At 40.6% G+C, this 18,022-nt stretch overlaps 1 protein-coding gene across 1 annotated transcript in view; it reads right to left on the bottom strand.

The window, feature by feature from the left end:
• The window catches only part of macrod2 (mono-ADP ribosylhydrolase 2), an 897,762-nt gene that overhangs the window by 5,518 nt on the left and 874,222 nt on the right, over positions 1 to 18,022 (bottom strand). Inside the window, exons 15-16 of the mRNA XM_041212085.1 lie at positions 3,491 to 3,535; positions 649 to 702 (exon numbers count right to left, since the gene is read on the bottom strand). Coding sequence (XP_041068019.1) covers positions 649 to 702; positions 3,491 to 3,535 — 99 coding nt within the window. The remainder of the gene's footprint in view (positions 1 to 648; positions 703 to 3,490; positions 3,536 to 18,022) is intronic.

The following is an 18,022-nucleotide window of genomic DNA, read 5'->3' as shown; positions in this document are numbered from 1 at the left end:
GAAAATTGCACCATATGGTGGACTGCTGACCCATATGTACAAGTTTAAGGGCTCAGACCCAATTCCTGACCTCTGTTCATTTGCTGAACTCAGCTGCCGCTGTGGCAGAAATGGTCTCACCATCATCGAGAGGTACAATCAACCATGGCTCCTTATAACAATCAGGATCTATTCCTTTCTGCTGAAAGTCAAATACTCAAAAAGGGCAGAAACGACCTCAACTGTAAGAGCCCTCGTGGCTGAACAATTAAGTCCCAAGGTCACACCTTAAGAATGGCCACCAATGGAGCTGTTCTGGTTTGAGTACAGCCTTAGACATTACAGAATAAATCTGGATGCAGTGCAGGAGCACCAGCTGATCAAAATGGTGCAAATTCTTCAAGGGATAATATTCCAAATATTTTTTCTCTGTCAGTTGACAGCATAACCTACTATATGTGGAAGCTGAAGAAATGAACATTTACGATGCTTTGCCTTCAAATTAGTTTGGTTAAAAAAAGGCGCTCATTAAAAGGAATAAAAACTTGCAAATTGGAATCTTGACTAATCAACACTTTTCAGTTTTTTTTACTCCATCATTTTGTTTTTAAAATGTTTCAGTTTTATTATTTCCGCTGTTTATTATTGTGAAACAAGAATTTGTCCTACCGTCTTCACATTCATCAATATAGGGTATGCGGTCATTATTTTCCTTATCTTCTCCTGCAAAATATTGGATAAGAATGAGTCACATTGGGCTTATTAAGAACTTATGTCAGGTGTGTGAACTTGTGTCTCATACAATGTAAAGCAAAATATATCTCCCCTCCACTTCCAGCATTCCAAAGTGACCATTCTCTCTGGAATGCCCTAATCCACTCTTCCATCACTCCCAACACCCCGTCCCCTTCTCTTCAAAGCCCCAGGGATGCAAGACCTGCTCTCTCACTCCCTCTGTCCTCAATGTTCAGGGATCCAAACATTCCTTCCAAGTGAGACAGTGATTTGCTTGTATTTTTTCAGCTCAGTATACTGTATTCGCTGCTTGTCATGCACTCTCCTCTACTTTGGGAAAACCAAACACAGCTTAGATTATCACTTTGTTGGACACCTCCATTCAGTCCATGTGACTCTCAGCTTCCAGTCACTTGCCATTTCCATTCTCCACCTGACCTCTCTGTTTTTTGTATCCTTCACTGTTCCAGTGAAAGTCAACGCAAACTTGAGGAATCTCATATTTCTATGAGGCATTTCATAGCTTTCCAGTCTTATACTACAGGAGGAGATGGTGGCGTAATGATAATGTCCCTGGGCTAGTAATCCAGAGGTGAGAGCTAATGCTGTGGTGACATGAGTTCAAATCCACCATGGCAGCTGGTGGAATTTAAATTCAATTAATAAAAACAAAACTTTGGAATTGAAAGCTAGCCTCAGTAATGATGACCACGAGACTATCATCGACAGTGGTAAAAAAAAAAATCTGATTCACCAATGTTCTGGAGGGAAGGGATGGGCAATAAAAATGCTGGCCTAGCCATTGATGCCCACATCCCATAAAAGGCATAATAATAAAACAATCTGTTGTCCTAATGGTCTGGCCTACATGTGACCTCAGACCCACAAGAATGTGGCTGACTCCTAACTGCACTCTGCAAGCCACTCAGTTCAAGGGCAATTAAAGATGGGTAACAAATGCTGGCCTTGCCAGTGACATCCACATCCCATGAACGAATAATAAAAAACTGAGTTTAATAACTTTAGGTCTTTACCAAAGCTCCCGTTTTCTCTTGGACAGCAGGTGCTGGAACTGAGAAAAGATGCACCAGTGATTGGGAGTGGGTGAGGTGCAGGCTGGCTTTTGGGGAGGGGAAGCTCTAATGTTACATGGCTGGTAGGGAGGGTTGCACCCCGAGGACTTATTCCCACCTTATTCCTGGGCCCTGGGAACCTTCTCTGCCTTACTGATTTTCCATGTTTCCTTTCACCTCTGCAATTCTATCTTAAGTGTTTACATCTCCTCTGGACCCATCACCTGTTTCTTTACTTGTCCCGTTACCACTTGCAGGACTTCTGACAGCAACTTTGAAATGAGGAACTCCTGCCTACAGCATGCAGCTGGGATCAATCCAATGGGAAGCAGCAGCAGGTAGCAGCTGGGAGCAGTGGTGAGGAATGGGGAGGGGCAGAAGGAGCAGAGTGCAAGGTCAAACTGGAAGTTGGGTGAAAAGAAAATGCCAGTTTGAACAGAAGGAGATGAGTGCGAGAGGGTAGAGGGTAAGGTAGGTTACATGAGGTAAGGAGACGTTACATAGAGTTTACAGCACAGGGCAGACCATTTGGCTCAACTAGCCCATGCTGCTGTTTATGATCCATAGGAGCCTCCTCCCACCCCTCTTCATCTCACCCATCAACATATCGTACTAATCTTTTCTCCCTCATTTTGTTTGTCTAACTTTCCCTTAAATGCATCTATGCTGTTTGCCTCAATTACTCCTTGTAGCAGTGAGTTCAGCATTCTCATCACCCTTTGGGTAAAGAAGTTTCTCTTGAATACCCAATCGGAATTATTGGGAACCAGCTTATATTTATGACCTCCAGGTTTTATACTGAAGAGCAGAGGTAGCTGCTAATTTGGGGCAGTTTATGAGACAGCCAAGCCACCTTGCCTGAAACTATTCATCAGCTTGGTGGTTAAGCTTTCAATGGGGAAATGATGCAAAGCATAGGCAGTGTATAAAAAAAAAGAGGCAGAAAATAAAAATAATATCCATCATTGCGATGTCCTTATTCAAATGGCGGGGGAATAAATCACAGCCTGCCTAATATCAAACTAAAAATATTCACCTGTTACAAAGCAAAAATATTTTTATTTTGCCTGCGGGATGCCAGGAGGTAACCACCTGGAACCTGCATTCACTGGTGCACTCCTATTAAACAGGAAGTTTATAATTCTTACTCCATTTCAAGGATGCTTGCAAACGCAATATGAAGGCCCCAAGCATTGATTCTGCCATCTGGGAACCACCAGCTCGTGACAAGAGGAAAATGGCGATATCCTCTGTCGGCCAGGGTGCATCACCATGGTGATCAGTGACTACAGCGGCTTGGCAACAGCCGCCAACACTGAAAGCAACAGCCCCCACCCTGATAACGTGGCACTTGTGGCAGATCCAGGGTGTCCAATTCTTGCGGAGAAAGTTAAGGGACAGCCTGTCCTTGGGGTCTGTATGAGTGGACGCTGGGATGCTGCCAGAGCTGTTAGAGTGCGCAAAGGAGAGCGGGTACTGGGCATGCGCAAAAGTTAGAGGTCAGAATTACAGGACAATGGACTCAGATACAGGACAATCCTTGTAAGATAAGGGAAAGTTGGCCAACCTGGGCAGAATCTTCCTCTCAGGATTGGTCTCTTCAGCCATCAGCAAAAATGCACCAAATGAAAGCACAACAGGGTTTGATTCACTGCATGTCCATCATCTTAAGTAGATGGAAGGATGCTGACAATAATTCTTACCTTGAGTTGGAGAATTTTCTTCATCATCATTCATTTTCTGCATACCTGTTTAAGCAAATGAAACAGCTTTTAAGCAAGAGTAGAATTTTGAGAGTGGGGCTGAATTGTTTCACTGCATGAATGTTCTTTTTCCCTTCATGGTGTTCTAATGCAGAAAGCTTGTGAGAAATGGATTCGTTTTGTGCAAACTGATGACAACAAATCAACTGATCCAGAGACAATAAATTGGTTCCAAGCTTTTAGTCTTGATGAATGTGAACAGGCTCATTGTAATTCCTTCACTACACCAAGGACAAATGAACATCAACTTTCTGATCACTGCTGGAATTTCTATCAAGGCTATGGAGACTGATTCAAACTATTTAACTCCACACTATAGAACCTGATATCCTAAATGCAGCGTGAACTATTATTTTAATAAAACATTTGTACAGGTTCAGTAGGAGCCCAAGTGTATGAAATGGTGGTGCAGGGTAAACTGTTGAAGCTTTCATAACAACTAACAGATCTCCTATGGCATTGCTCATGCAGAGTAAGGGGATCTGCCACGTTATCAAAGGAGCATTAAACCATGTGACACACTGTGGCTCAGTGGGTAGCCCTCTTCCCTTTGAGTCAGGAGGTTGTGGCTTCAAGTTTCACTCTGGAGGCTTGAACACAAAAATCAAGGCTGACATCCTAAGGGAGTGCTACAATGTCAGAGGTGCCATCTTTTCAATGAGATGTCAAAATTGAAGCCCCATCTGTTCTCTCAAGTGGATGTAAAAGATCCCCTGGTACCATTTAGAATAAGAGAAGGGGCGTTCTGCCTGATATATTGGCCAATATTTACCCCTCAATCGACATCACCAAAACAGATTATCTGTTCATTATCACATTGTGGTTTGTGGGAGCTTGCTGTGTGCAAATTGGCTGCCATGTTTCCTACATTACAACAGTGACTACACTTCAAAAGTACTTCATTGGCTGTAAGGCAGTTTGAGACATCATGACAGGCGCTATCTAAATGCAAGACTCTCTTACTTTCAGTGATATTTAATTACCTGTCACAATGCTAATGACTAAAACAATCTCTCACTTACAGTAGCTACCTTGTTGTTTATTTTCCATTGGTTTTTCAGTTACATAATCTTTGTGTTCCATCCTTTCCCTCTATCCATTAGCCCAGTAACAACTTTAGAATTAAGTGTATTGTGCATAATTCATAAGATCTACGGGAATCTGGAGACATAGCTGCTGAGAAAGTTTGGTATTTTCACATTTTATTTTGAAAACTTTCCAGCATTTTGGATTTGACTTTATACACATGGACATAAATATTTTCAGATGTGCGCACTTTATATGAGATAATTTAAAGTATTCCATCCATTTTCCTCTTTCCTCTTTAAATTATGTACATTACTGGAATTAATTAGTAGGAGAATGATATTTGACTCTCACTTCAAGTTGTTACTTAATAGACCACTAAACATTATTTAGTGTGAAGATGAGATTATTGGATGAATACTTGATGTGTTTGTAAGATATTCATTTGTTATCTTAATGGGCAACATTTTCCCTTTATTTTAACCAGGTTCACCACAAAGAATTCATAATTAGCCATTTAATAGCTGGTCAAGGGTATGTTTCATCAACCTATATCATTAATACTTCATGAGGGAGAAATATTTTATATCGTGAACATGCTGAATCCATGAATGAGGAATACATGTAAAAATGAAGGTGTTTTGCAAAGTGTACAATGCCGTTGGACATTAGTTCTGAATGAGAATTGAACATAGCGCTCTGAAATTCAGAGGCTCTACAATTTAAAAAAGAACCATCCTGTGGAGTCAAAAGACTGTTCAGTCTCAAAGGTTACCTCAAACTCATGCACCAATATTTTGACCCTAAAAAAATACAGACAGCATTTAAAATAGGCTCCTGTACATCAGTGCTGAGACGGGTGTCCATTAACTTGATGGTGCATGTTCAAGTTATGTGGAATCATTAGGAAACAGGTACTCTTCCAGTATATAATAGAACAAATATGGTTTGTGAAAGAATATGGGCCTGTTCCTCTCCTTCCCCTAACACCCCAGCTTGGACAATGAGGATGTGTATATATACTACACTGGTAGACCGAACTCACGTATTAGCATCTACCCACCTCTCCCCCATGTCTCCTGGGAAAGCTGGCTAGTTAGGGAAAATGGATGGAATACTTTAAATTGTTAAAAACAACCTTTAACTTAATTTCCCATGCTCACAAGAAATGTAAAAATATTATAGACATGTGAACTGGTGAAATTAAATTTCAATTAATAAATCTGGAATATAAAGCTAGTCTCAGTAATCGTGACCATGACAACTATCATTGATTGTTATGAAAACCCATCCAGTTCACTCATGTCCTTTAGGAAAGGAAATCTTCTGCTTTTATCTGGTCTGGCCTACATGTGATTCCAAATCCACAGCAATATGGTTGACTCTTAACTGCCCACTGAACGGTCTAGCAAGCCACTCAGATCAAGGGCAATTAGCGGTGGGCCAGTGACACCCTCATCCCATGAAAGAATAAATTAAAAAACACTTTAAACAGCATCACATTGACCTAATTCAATTCAATTTGGGCTTGAAACTCCACTTGTTCCTCAAGCAAATATCCACCAGATACTGACTTTTTGATTGAGATATTCTCTTTCTCTGAAGCACATCAGAAAATAGGTCTTTTGCTAAAATTCCACAAAACTAAGATGCTCTTCCAACCAGCTCCCACAGCACAACACTTGCCTCTGTCGATAAAGATTAATGGTGAGATCCTGGAAAATATGGACCACTTTCCGTATCTTGGGAGTGTCCTCTTGATGAAGGCAGATATAGATGATGAAATTCATCAACGCCTCCAATGTGACAGCTCAGCCTTTGGCTGACTGAGGAAAAGAGTATTGGAGGACTTGGATCTCAAATTAAGGTCATGGTTTACCAAGCAGTAATGACATCTGCACTCTTATATACTTTGGAGACTTGGACAACCTATAGCAGACACACAAAGCACATACGTACATCTGTGGTGCCTTCGCAAGATCCTCTAAATCTGGTGCAAGAAAGGTGGTCCAACAACAAAGCACCAATCACTTAAAACCAGCACCGCTGGGAGGGTCATGTTGCTCGTATGCCTGACACCAGACTCCTGAAGCATCTGCTCTACTCGGAACTTGGTCATGGCAGGAGACTCCCAGGAGGACAGCGGAAACGCTTTAGGGATGTCCTCAGAGCATCCTTGAAGAGGCTAAACATCCCCCAGGCTTAGAGGACTCACTGGGTTTGACCAACCAAAATGGAGAAGGCTCATCCAGGAAGGCACCAAATGCATCAAGAGACTACACTGGGAACGTAGAGAAGTGAAGTCACTGCATCAGAGAGAGTACACAAACCTCCAAAAACCCACCTACCCAACCCTTCAAGCATCACCTGCCCTTCACAAAGCTGAATCTGCACATCACACACTTATCAGCCATCTCAGAACCCATCGAACCGGAGTGGAAGCAAGTCATCCTCGATCCCGGGTGGAGGCTGCTTAAGAATAAGATCTATTTCCAGCATGATCTCTAGGATTTATAATAAGTCTAAAAATCTAGTATGTCTTTCTGTCTAGGTATAGCAGAAACAGCACCCCTTAGCTCACACACTGCCCACTGTGGTACTTCTACCATAGCAAGGGATGGGCTCAACGATGATTAAGGCAAGCTTATGAAACTGGTATTGAGACCTTTGGACACATTGAAAGCGCACATGATACATTATGCTACCAAGACAGATAACTTGAAACTCAACAAACCTGTATGACTAAAGCCATGAATTAAATTAGAAAAGCATAATAACAATCAGCTGAAACATGGCTGCTGCTGGGTCAGGATTATACCTGGGTATAAAACTTCCAGAGAAGGAAGAAAAACAAGAAGAGAGAGCCAATAATCAGGCAATATCGAGGGTCTAGAACTTATGGGTTTCAATAGAGAAAAGGTTTAAACAGAATCATTTTTGATTGATTTGAGAAATAGCAAGGGATCAATCATATTACTGGGAATATATCACAGACTGTCAAATAGTGCAAAGGAAATTGAGGATGAAACACTACTTTGACCAAGAATCTGGTTAATGAAATAGAGCAACTAGACAACTGAAAATTGGGGAACATTTTAGAAATTTCGATCATGATATAATTAGCTTCACATGTAAGAATAGAAACAGTTGAGGACAAAAGTACTGACTGGATAAAGGATAACTATAATAACTTGCTTTTATATAGCGCTTTTCATACAATCATTAAGTGGTTACAGCACAGAAGCAGAACATCCGACCCATCAAGTACTGGCTCTGCAAGAGCACAGAATCATAGAATGATAAAAGTAAACATTTTAACATCTTAAAATCTATTAAGGGACTTTAAAGGAGCAATTATCAGCACTGAGGGCATATCTACACCACATGGACTGCAGCAGTTCAAGGGCAATTAAGGATGGGCAACAAATGCTGGCCTAACCAGCAATGCCCACATCCTGTGAAAGGATAAAAATAAAAAAATACAAACAAAACTTGACACTCGAGCCATGTATAGAGATATTATAACAGGTGACCAGAATTTGCTCAAGAGGAAGCTGTTAAGGTGCATCTTAAAGGGGGAGAGGGAGAGAGAGAAGTGGAGAGTTTTAGGGAGTGAATTCCAGAGACTGAAGGCATGGCCACCAATGGTGGAGCAATTAAAATCGGGAATGTGCAATGACCAGAACTAAAGTACAGAGATCTCGGCGGATTGTGGTGCTGGAGATGGTTACAGACGTAGGGAGGGACAAGTCTTTGGAGGAATTTGTAATTAGAAGATAGACAAGGTAGGGTTAGGGTTGATAAGATTTGGAAAAGTGGATATATTGAAAAGGGAGAGAATGGTAGAGGAATTAGATTTGTCTTAGTTTTCACAGAGTAGGTGGATATTGAGATTGTAGAACCACCAAGAGTGGGTTTATAACAGTCAAATAACACTAAAATTATTGCTTAAATTTAAAATGGGCAAATGCCATGGACCTAATCATCTACATTTGTGGATATTATTGAGGGATATTAGGAAAGGCAAACTGTGATACAGTACTTTAGCTGTTGCAGCAGCAGTAGTAGTGGAAAATAAGACTTCATGCTTTGAGAAAAGAGACATGAAATTACAGATCAGTAAATGATATTGTAGTTTACCAACAACTGTAAATACTTATCAAATTGAAGGAACTTGAGGTTGTCAACATGCATTTCCATAAGGCAAGTCATGCTTGATCAACCAATGGACTTTTTTTAAGAAATAACAAACAATAGATAAAGGAAATGGATGTGCTTCGTGGCTCAGTTGGTAGCAGTCGCACCTCTTAGTCACAAAGTTCTGGGTTTAAGTCTCGTTCGAGGACCTGAGCACAAAAATAAAGATTCACAATCCAGTAAGGTGCTGAGGGAGAGCTGCACAGTCAGAGGTGACATCTTTTGGATGAAACATTAAACTGAGGCCCCATCTGCCTGCTCGGGTAGATGTAAAAGAGCTCCTGGCACTGTCTTGAAGAGGAGCAAGGGAATTCTCCCCAGTTTCCTGGCCAATATTTATCCCTCAATCAACATCACAAAAAAACTGATTACCTGGTAATTATCACATTGCTGTCTGTGGAAATTTGCTTTGTACAAAACTGGTTACCACATTTCCTGCATTGCAACAGTGACGACATTTCAAAAAGCATTTCAGATTCTGTGAAGTGCTTTGAGACTCCTGTGGCCGTGAGGAGTTCTTCAGTTGTTTCATATGAATTTTCAAAAAATGATTTGATAAGGCACTTATTAGAAATATAATAGCAGATGAAATTAAAAGGGAAGCTGGCCACGTTGAAAGAGGTATGGATAGAGGGGAGAAAATAAATTGTATATAAAGTTGTCTTCAGGCATCAGTGTTGAGGATGCTCTTATTTATTGTATTTGGATTATCATCTGGATTTAAGAATTAAAGGAATAATGCTGCAATTTGCGAGATACCACACTATAACGAAGAGACCAAGATAACCAAGCAAGGCGGGCAGATAGGGGGCAGATACAGAAAAATTGTTAACTACTATATTTGGGAAGCATAATAGGAATGAAATATGCAAATAGTCGTTTGGTAGTACAGAACTTGAGTATTGTTGAGAAAAAAGAGACATGACAAAGCTTTTCATCTTGCACTCATCAGGACACTCGCAAGAACACCAATAAAAAGGGAAAACAATAATTTATACTGTATGTATATTGGTATTCTTGCGAGTGTCCTGATGGGTGCAAGACAAAATGCTTCGACAGGTCTCTTTGTCAGCAATACTAAAGAAATATGCTGTAAACATTACAATTTCTAATTGTTTAGAAAACATGTAGGTCAAAAACGTGGCAGCACAACCAGATAAAGATCATATAAAGGCTAATGGAATCGTTGGTTTGATGTCTTGAGGCACTGAAAACAAGAGGCAAGGAGGTAATGTTGAACTTCTACAAGATCCAGGCATGTGACCTCAGGCCGCACTATTAAACAATACTGAGGACAGTTTTGGGCACATAACTGTGGGAAGGATGTGAAAATAGTGGGAAAATAGCAGCATCGATTCATAGGACAGTAGTAGAGATAAAAGATTGCACGTGTGAAAAGAGATTTAAGAAGTTAGGCCTGTTTCACCAGAGCTACGAAGGTTAAGGGGTGGCCTCCAGAGTTAGGAAGCATTATAATGAAGCTAATAGTGATACACTGTTTCCAGTAGTCAGCAAAGTGGCAATGAAATAGTACAAACGTAAGATAATTACAAAAAGGACTATGAAGAAAGGTTGGAAAAAAAATTCAATGACTTGAAAAAGATAGGTAAGTGGAGTCTTAATGATATGTGAGTGGATAATAAAGTAATTAGAAAATAATATGATTGTTAGAGATACTGAACAATTGAGAAGGAGACACATAAGTTGACCCAAATGAAATCATCTCTGAACTCCTCATTATCTTTTTAATGGTATTTATGCAAATCACTTCCACAGTGCCACTACTTCAATGGAAGTTTTACACAGTACTTCTGCAGCAACTGAGCCACATTAGGAAGCGTAGGATATGCATCTTATTAATATTCTTATCCTGATGCACCTACCTCAAGATTCCCAAAAAAATGTAATTGGCAATCAAATACAGTATTCTGCACCACGAGTATTCCCAGGGCATTAGTACATGCACTAGATACAAAGTAAAGCTCCCTTGGAAAGTTATGCTGTAGGGTTAGACAATAAAAAGTGGGACAAACATCGTGTGGAGCATAAAAACTAGCATGGACCAGTTGGGCTGAATGAGCTGTTTCTGTGTTGTAATTTCTACATTATCTTACAGAATACAAGAACTTATATTTATATTTTGGACATGAAGAGAATCAAGGGATAGAGTGTGACAATAGAATTGAGGCAGAAATAAAAACAGAAAATGCTAGATAAACTCAGCAGGTCTGGCAGCATCTGTGGGGAGAGAAACAAAGTTAACGTTTCAGGTCCATATGACTTCTTCAGTGTGGTCACAGTTGAGGCAGAAGTTCAGCCCTGATCTTATTGAATGGTAGAGCAAGCTCAAGGGGCTGTATAGCCTCTTCCAGCTCTTACTTATATTCTTATACATGAGTTTAGCTGAACTATGAGCGTGAATGATTGTACAATATCTTCCAAATGGCTTTTTCTTTTCCATTCATCTGCGGAAGTTGACATTCAGATATAAATAAGCCCATTGGAATCATGTTCGCTATTTTGTTGCTGGTCTCAAAAGAGCCTCTTAAATTGCCATCCTTGGAAATAAAGTAACTCCGAATAGAAACTGCAGCCACACCGTAAATGGTAATTAAGTAAACTATGAGGGTGAGGGGGAAAAAAGCCAGCACAGAAATTAAATGCTACTTGATCAATATATTTGGGGGATGAGTACATTTAAACTTGTGCTGTCAACACTAGAGTTCCGAATTGTGAATGGTTTTTCGAATTGTAAATGGGTTTGATCGAGTAAATAAAGAGAAACTGTTTCCATTGGCAGAAGGGTCAGAACCAGAGGACAGAGGCTTAAGGTAATTGACAAAAAGACCAGAGGCAACACGAGGGAACATTTTCACACAGTGAGTTGTTGTGATTTGGAATGCACTACCTGAAAGAGAGGAGGAAGCAGATTCAATAGGAACATTCAAAAGAGAATCTAATAAACGCTTGAGGGAAAAAAAAACCTGAACGGGATGTGTGGAAGAAGCTGAGGAGTGTGGGATTTATTGCGTAGCTCTAACAATAGGCTGGCACAGGCTCGATGGAACGAATGGCTTCTTTCTGTGATGCATTATTCAATGATTTTTAAAAGATGCATTATTAAAATTAACAAAGCTGAAATGAATAAGTGGAACAGATTGCAAGCAAAAGCAGCTGTTGCTGTGTCGTTTAATATTTTTGAAAAGAGCTGGAAAAATAGCTGACTGGGGAATGGGGCTGGTGGTTATGTGGCAGATACAGACTTGAGATGCTGTTGGTTCTATCCTCCGGGGGCCACAATGAGGGATGAGAGGCCAAGGCTGAAATAAAGAGGATGTGGGACGAGTGAAGTTCTGCTCAAATATCTTAAAGGATCAGGGAGTACCAATGCAGAGCTTCAGCCCAGAAGAGGCTTAAACAATATAGGTAGAGTCTGTGACAAAGTGGGACAGTGAGGTGCTGAACCATGTAACAAAATTCTGAGTGTGAAAACCTGGTCTCCCGGAACAATGAGTCTTTTTCACACAAGGCAAAGAAGTTAGTGAGTAGAGAGCCACAGAGGAAATAAAGTTGTCCATTGATTTGTGTGGAAAGCTGATGGATGGGGTCTGATCTATTCTGGGTAGTGGCAATGTCACCAGCTAAAAAGAGGCTCGCTTAAGGAGTTAACAACATCAGAATATTGCTGAAAAGAGAGACATGTTGCTGAAGCTTTTCATCTTGCACTCATCAGGACAAACACAAGAATAGCAAACTTCAAACAATCACAATGATTTATATTACAGGAAAAAAGGGATTCTGATTGGTTGACAAGTCGACTCTGATTGTTTCTCCATGGTAACATCTTGGCCAAATGGAGAACTATAGGCTCCCCAAGCTCCAAGTTCACCAAACAGAATTGTCTATTAACCAGAATTCAGGGGTCAGGTCTGCCGGGTCTGTTTTTTAATTTGGGTTGTGAAATTCACCATATTTGTTATCTGTGGTAATTCAAAAAAGGTGCAAAGCTTGAACATATTCCTTTTGTTTGCAGAGAATGGTCCCGGTGCATAAATTTATGTCACTTTAAGCAATCGTAAATGAGCCATGTTACGAGTTTGACTGATTATCTTAAACTGGTTGTTAGTCTAGCTAACAGCACACTCAGGATTGTTTATCAAGTGCTGCCCAATTGCAGAATCACATCTGACAGTAGGTATATTGTTTTGGCTTTTGCCAGCGTGGTCTGGTTGAGTACTCTGCCTGTTTTGAACAACTGAAGGAACATGCTGATTGATTCATTCAGCCAATTGTTGGGACCTATGGCCTATTTACCTTGCTGTACATCAGAATAATGCCCCTTAACTGAGAATAGATGTGGCTGCATATTAAAGGTATGAACATTGGCAGGTAATTAAAACCTATTACAGTAAAATTTCTGTTAGCTGGCACTCTACCAAAAGGAATTCTCTATTAACCAGAATTCTGGGATCAGGTCTGTTGGGTCTGATTTTTTGATTGGGGCTATCAAATTCACTGGTATTTGTTATCGGCGGCCTGTCCTCACTCCGGTCTCAGCCTCCCATTGTTCTGTGGCACCATCACTAGATTTGCTCCTGCACCTCTCAAGACCTCAACACCTGTATGATCATCCTGGAGCTTTCTGACTGGATAAAAACGCAGAACTCACCTTACATAGAAACATAGAAACCAGGAGCAGGAGTAGGTCATTCGGCTCTTTGAGCCCGCTCCGCCATTCAATATGATCATGGATGATCCTCTTTCTCAACACCATATTCCCACTCTCTCCCTTTGACACCTTTAGAGTCTAGCAATCTATATATTTCCTTCATAAATATATTCAGTGATTTGGCCTCCACAGCCTTCTGTGGTAGAGAATTCCACAGGTTCACCACCCTCTGAGTGAAGAAATTTCTCCTCATCTCAGTCCTAAATGGTCTACCCCATGTCCTGAGACTGTGACCTTTGTTCTAGAGCCCCCCAGCCAGAGGAAATATCATCCCTGCATCCAATCTGTCCGTCCCTGTCAGAAATTTCTATGTTTCAATGAGATCGCCTCTCATGCTTCCAAACTCCAGCGGATACAGGCCTAGTCCGCCCAATCTCTCCTCATATGACAATCCTGCCATCCCAGGAATCAGACTGGTGAACCTTGGCTGCACTCGCTCTAAGGCAATTATATCCTCAACTAGGTAAGGAGACCAAAACTGCACACAATATTCCAAGTGTGGTCTCACCAAGGCCCTGTACAGCTGCAGTAAGACATCTTTACTCCTGTTCTCAAGTCCTCTCGCAATGAAGGCCAGCATACCATTTGCCTTCATAACTGCTTGTTTGCTTTCAATGACTGGTATACAAGGACACCCATGTCCCTTTGTACATCAACATTTCCCAATCTATCATCATTTAAATAATACTCTGGCATATTTGATTAACTACCACCTCCCATTTCCAGAGCATGCCGGATAACAGAGATTTTCCTGCAGTTTAAAAATAGAATCAGGGAAAGGTGGGGGGAGGGGAGAGTGGTGGCCCAGGTTGTTTGGTTCTTCCTGGCTCTACACTTAGATAAGTATGCATTTTTAAAACCTACCTTGTTTGTTCTGGTATAGTAGGCAGTCTCTAAGTCCATATGTAGGCCTGATTCACCTGAATGCGGTCAAATATTTGGTCTCCTATGCATAGATTGAGTCTAGGGGTGAGAGGGCTATCCTATGAGGAGAGATTGAATAGAATGGGCCAAAACTCTTTGGAGTTTAAAAGAATGAGAGGTGATCTCATTGAAACATATAAAACTCTTCAAGAGCTTGATAGGGTGGATGCTGAGAGCATATTTCCATCCCTGCCTGGTGGCAGGATCAGGGGCCACTGAAACGTGGAGAAATTCTTTCACTTGGATGATTGTGAATCCTTGGAATTTTCTAATCCAGAGGGCTGTTGGATCCTGGTCACAAATTTGGTTGGATTTATGGATCAGGGTTGCACGCTTGTTTTGGGATGGCCGAATTGGTACCCTAAATCAGCAGACAGTTCTTATGTAGAACACATTCTATTTGTTTACAAAGGAACTCAGCAGCTACACTTGTGTGCTAACAACTCAAAGCCTGTCTCTATACTACAGATTATAACTATAGACTACCGACTACAGGCTACAGAGGTAGCCCACGCTACTCCGCCATTGGATACTGAGATCATGTGATCTTCCATTATACCATTCTTTTTAAAGACACATTACGCATCAGATTATCACAGCTGTGGATGATCAGTATTGAGTATATTCAAGATAAATCAATATATTTTTGGACACTAAGGGAATCAAAGGATTAGAAATTGTGTAAAGTTGGAAAATCAGCCCTGTTTTTATTGAATGGCGAAGTATAGGCTTGAGAGGCCACACGGCCTATTCCCAATCCTTATGTTTTTATTTGCATATGCACACGATAAGGTGAGGTCTCAGGTGCGTGCATTGCACACTGATCTTTTGACTTTTACCAATATGACTCACTATTGGTGGCCATGCCTTCAGCTGTCAAGGGCCTAAGCTCTGGAATTCCCTCCCTAAACTTCTCTCTCCTATTTAAATTGCTCCTTAAAGCCTATATCTTTGACCAAGCTTTAGGCCATCTGTCTTAACATCTCCTGCTGTGGCTCCATGCCAAATTTTTTTTGATAACCGCTCCTGTGAAGCACCTTGGGACATTTTTACTATGGCAAAAGGGTTATAAAAATGAAAGTTGTAAGGTCATGGGTTTACATTCTGATGGGTTTTAAAGTCTTACTTTGGCAGTTCTTCCATGGACCAGAGCAGCCCTTTTCAGACTGCTGGTTATGCCGCTGTAGGACATCAAAGTCTCTCAGAGGTTGTGCGGTACAAGCATCGACGGGGTTTTTGCCCAATAAGGTAGAAGAGTCTGGGATACTGGTCCAGGACTCTTGCTTGTCTATTTAAACATGGCTAACACTGATTTCAGATGGGCGCTAGGGGCATCAAGGTACAGTATAGTGTTCAGCATGTTGCTGCTGTCCAATATTGAGTGCAGGGCCTTGCATTTGGAAATTTATGTATAAGAAACAGGAGAAATGCACACCAATTTCTACCGCCGCTGTGTAACATTATTGTTATACTGGAAATTGTCTGCAAGTTATCATATAGGCTAATATATCCCCAACTATTGAATCACATTTTCACTTTGCCATACTTCACTCACTTGAAAATTCTGAAATGAAATTATTTTTCAGGATCTGAGAATTTTAAGTTCAACATACAGAATTCTAATCTGAGAATCAGCCCACTAATTACATAAAAATAGGCTGTTCCATTTGCTTTTCCATTGCCCACAGGTGCATAAATAGGTTTGTACACTCTGAATCCATTAAGCAGTGGCCTGTGACATGCCTGAAGGGAAGTGGCCCCATGGTAAATACCTCCTACCACTGAAGCACACACAAATATACTAAGTGGGCAGAGGGTTCATCATCAATATTCCCCAGATTAAAACAAGAAAGGGGCCTCTTACGCTTGCTGACATTGTTCGCTCATGTGGCTTTGACTAACCTTACAAGATTTCCTTTACAAATCTTTATTGAAATTACTCAGGTCTTTAGTCAATCCCCTGTGGAGTCTGAAAGCCTAAATCTAATTGCACAACACTAAGACATGCTTGATGTGATGGGAAAGCCCTGAAGCTTTGAAAGGCTGAAATCTCTGACCATCTGCTTGCCATGTCAATGAACAAACAATGGAACCAAAGAGAAGGGGAAGAGCAATGGCACTCAGTACCTGGGATTCTTTTAATGATCAGTTTAGTGAAACCGGCAGCATGTGGGGGACATATGAAAGCCAGGGCATGGAATACCAGCTCCCAGAGTAACTATTTAAAATAAATAGGAAGTACCTATCAATCACGTTAGCATTAATTATCTCGATGCTTATTTACCAAAAGTGTAATCCTGCTATACACAGTCCATCACAAAAGAAATCACAAGCAGACTTGCAGACAACCAACTGGTTGTAATTTGGATTAAACAAAATTGTAAATAAACTGGCCTTAGCATAGATCAGGTCATTGTGAAGTAAGCTGGAGTGCATTATTGGATTTGATAATAGCTGTGACTTTATTTCTGCAGTGGCTGGAACAGGGCAGAGTGTTGGTTATTTATCCTCCTCTTTGTGAGATGGAATTTAGGTAATCACTTAGGCTGAGAATTCCAAATTGACCAGTGCTCATCAATATTGTGTGTGGCTTGCGAGCCGATTAAATCCCAGAATTTTAGAATGTAAGGCAAATGCCTCAACCCTCAGCTCTTGACATTTGGCTGTTGCAAAGAATTTAATAATAAATGCACTTTGGTCCAATATGCCATATAACAAAATGAAGTTCTGTTCCACCTTAATTAGTTCCATGTTTTAGACAAGAGTGGTTTGAAAATTAGCTCCATGTTTCATATAAAGTTGCTGGCTTAAAATAATACTTGCGTGAAGATTTTGAAATCTGAATTTTGTTAGGGCCCAGTACAGGCTGGACACTGATAATGCAGTGTGGATGCAAAGGGGTAATGCTGCTGGTAATCCAGAGATAGGAATTTAAATCCTACTACGGCAGCTGTGAAACGTAGCTTCAGTTAATCAATAAAACTGGAATAAAAATGTAGTCTCCGTTATAGTGACTGTGAAACAACCATTCTGTTATAAAAGCTCCATCTGGTTCACTAATGTCCTTAAGGGAAGAAAACCTGCTGTCCTTACTCAGTTTGGCCAATAGGTAACCACAGCAATGTGGTTAACTCTGAAATGGCCTCTACACAAGCTGCTCAGTTGTATCTCAACGACAATTAGGGATGTGCCACAAATGATGACCTTGCCAGCGACGCCCACATCCCGTGAATGATTTTAAAAACCCAGTACTGCATATTGAACAGTATTATTGTCAGTAACCACTACAAATTAGAAGGCTTTTTTTGGATTGAAGAATACTTCCTACAGTCTGATCAAATTTCAAGTGCTCTGTGCAGCAGATAACCAGATGACAACTTGATGTTACATATGTGGAAAACACAGAAAATGCCTCTGAGTAACTCACATAAATGAATAATGTGCAAAAAGTGTTGAAATATGAAAATTAGAATGTAACACTACTCTTTTGTGTCACTTCATGAATTATATATTAATGTTATTACTTTAGACTTTATTAATTGGAGCTACTTTGCGTGACTTTTTTCTGAAAGAAAACACTAAGGTGCAATTTACAT

The sequence above is a fragment of the Carcharodon carcharias genome, chromosome 2 (assembly GCF_017639515.1).
Source record: "Carcharodon carcharias isolate sCarCar2 chromosome 2, sCarCar2.pri, whole genome shotgun sequence".
Taxonomy (NCBI): Eukaryota; Metazoa; Chordata; class Chondrichthyes; order Lamniformes; family Lamnidae; genus Carcharodon; species Carcharodon carcharias.
The sequence above is the reverse complement of the archived record's forward strand: the minus strand, read 5'-3'. Positions and strand labels throughout refer to the sequence as shown.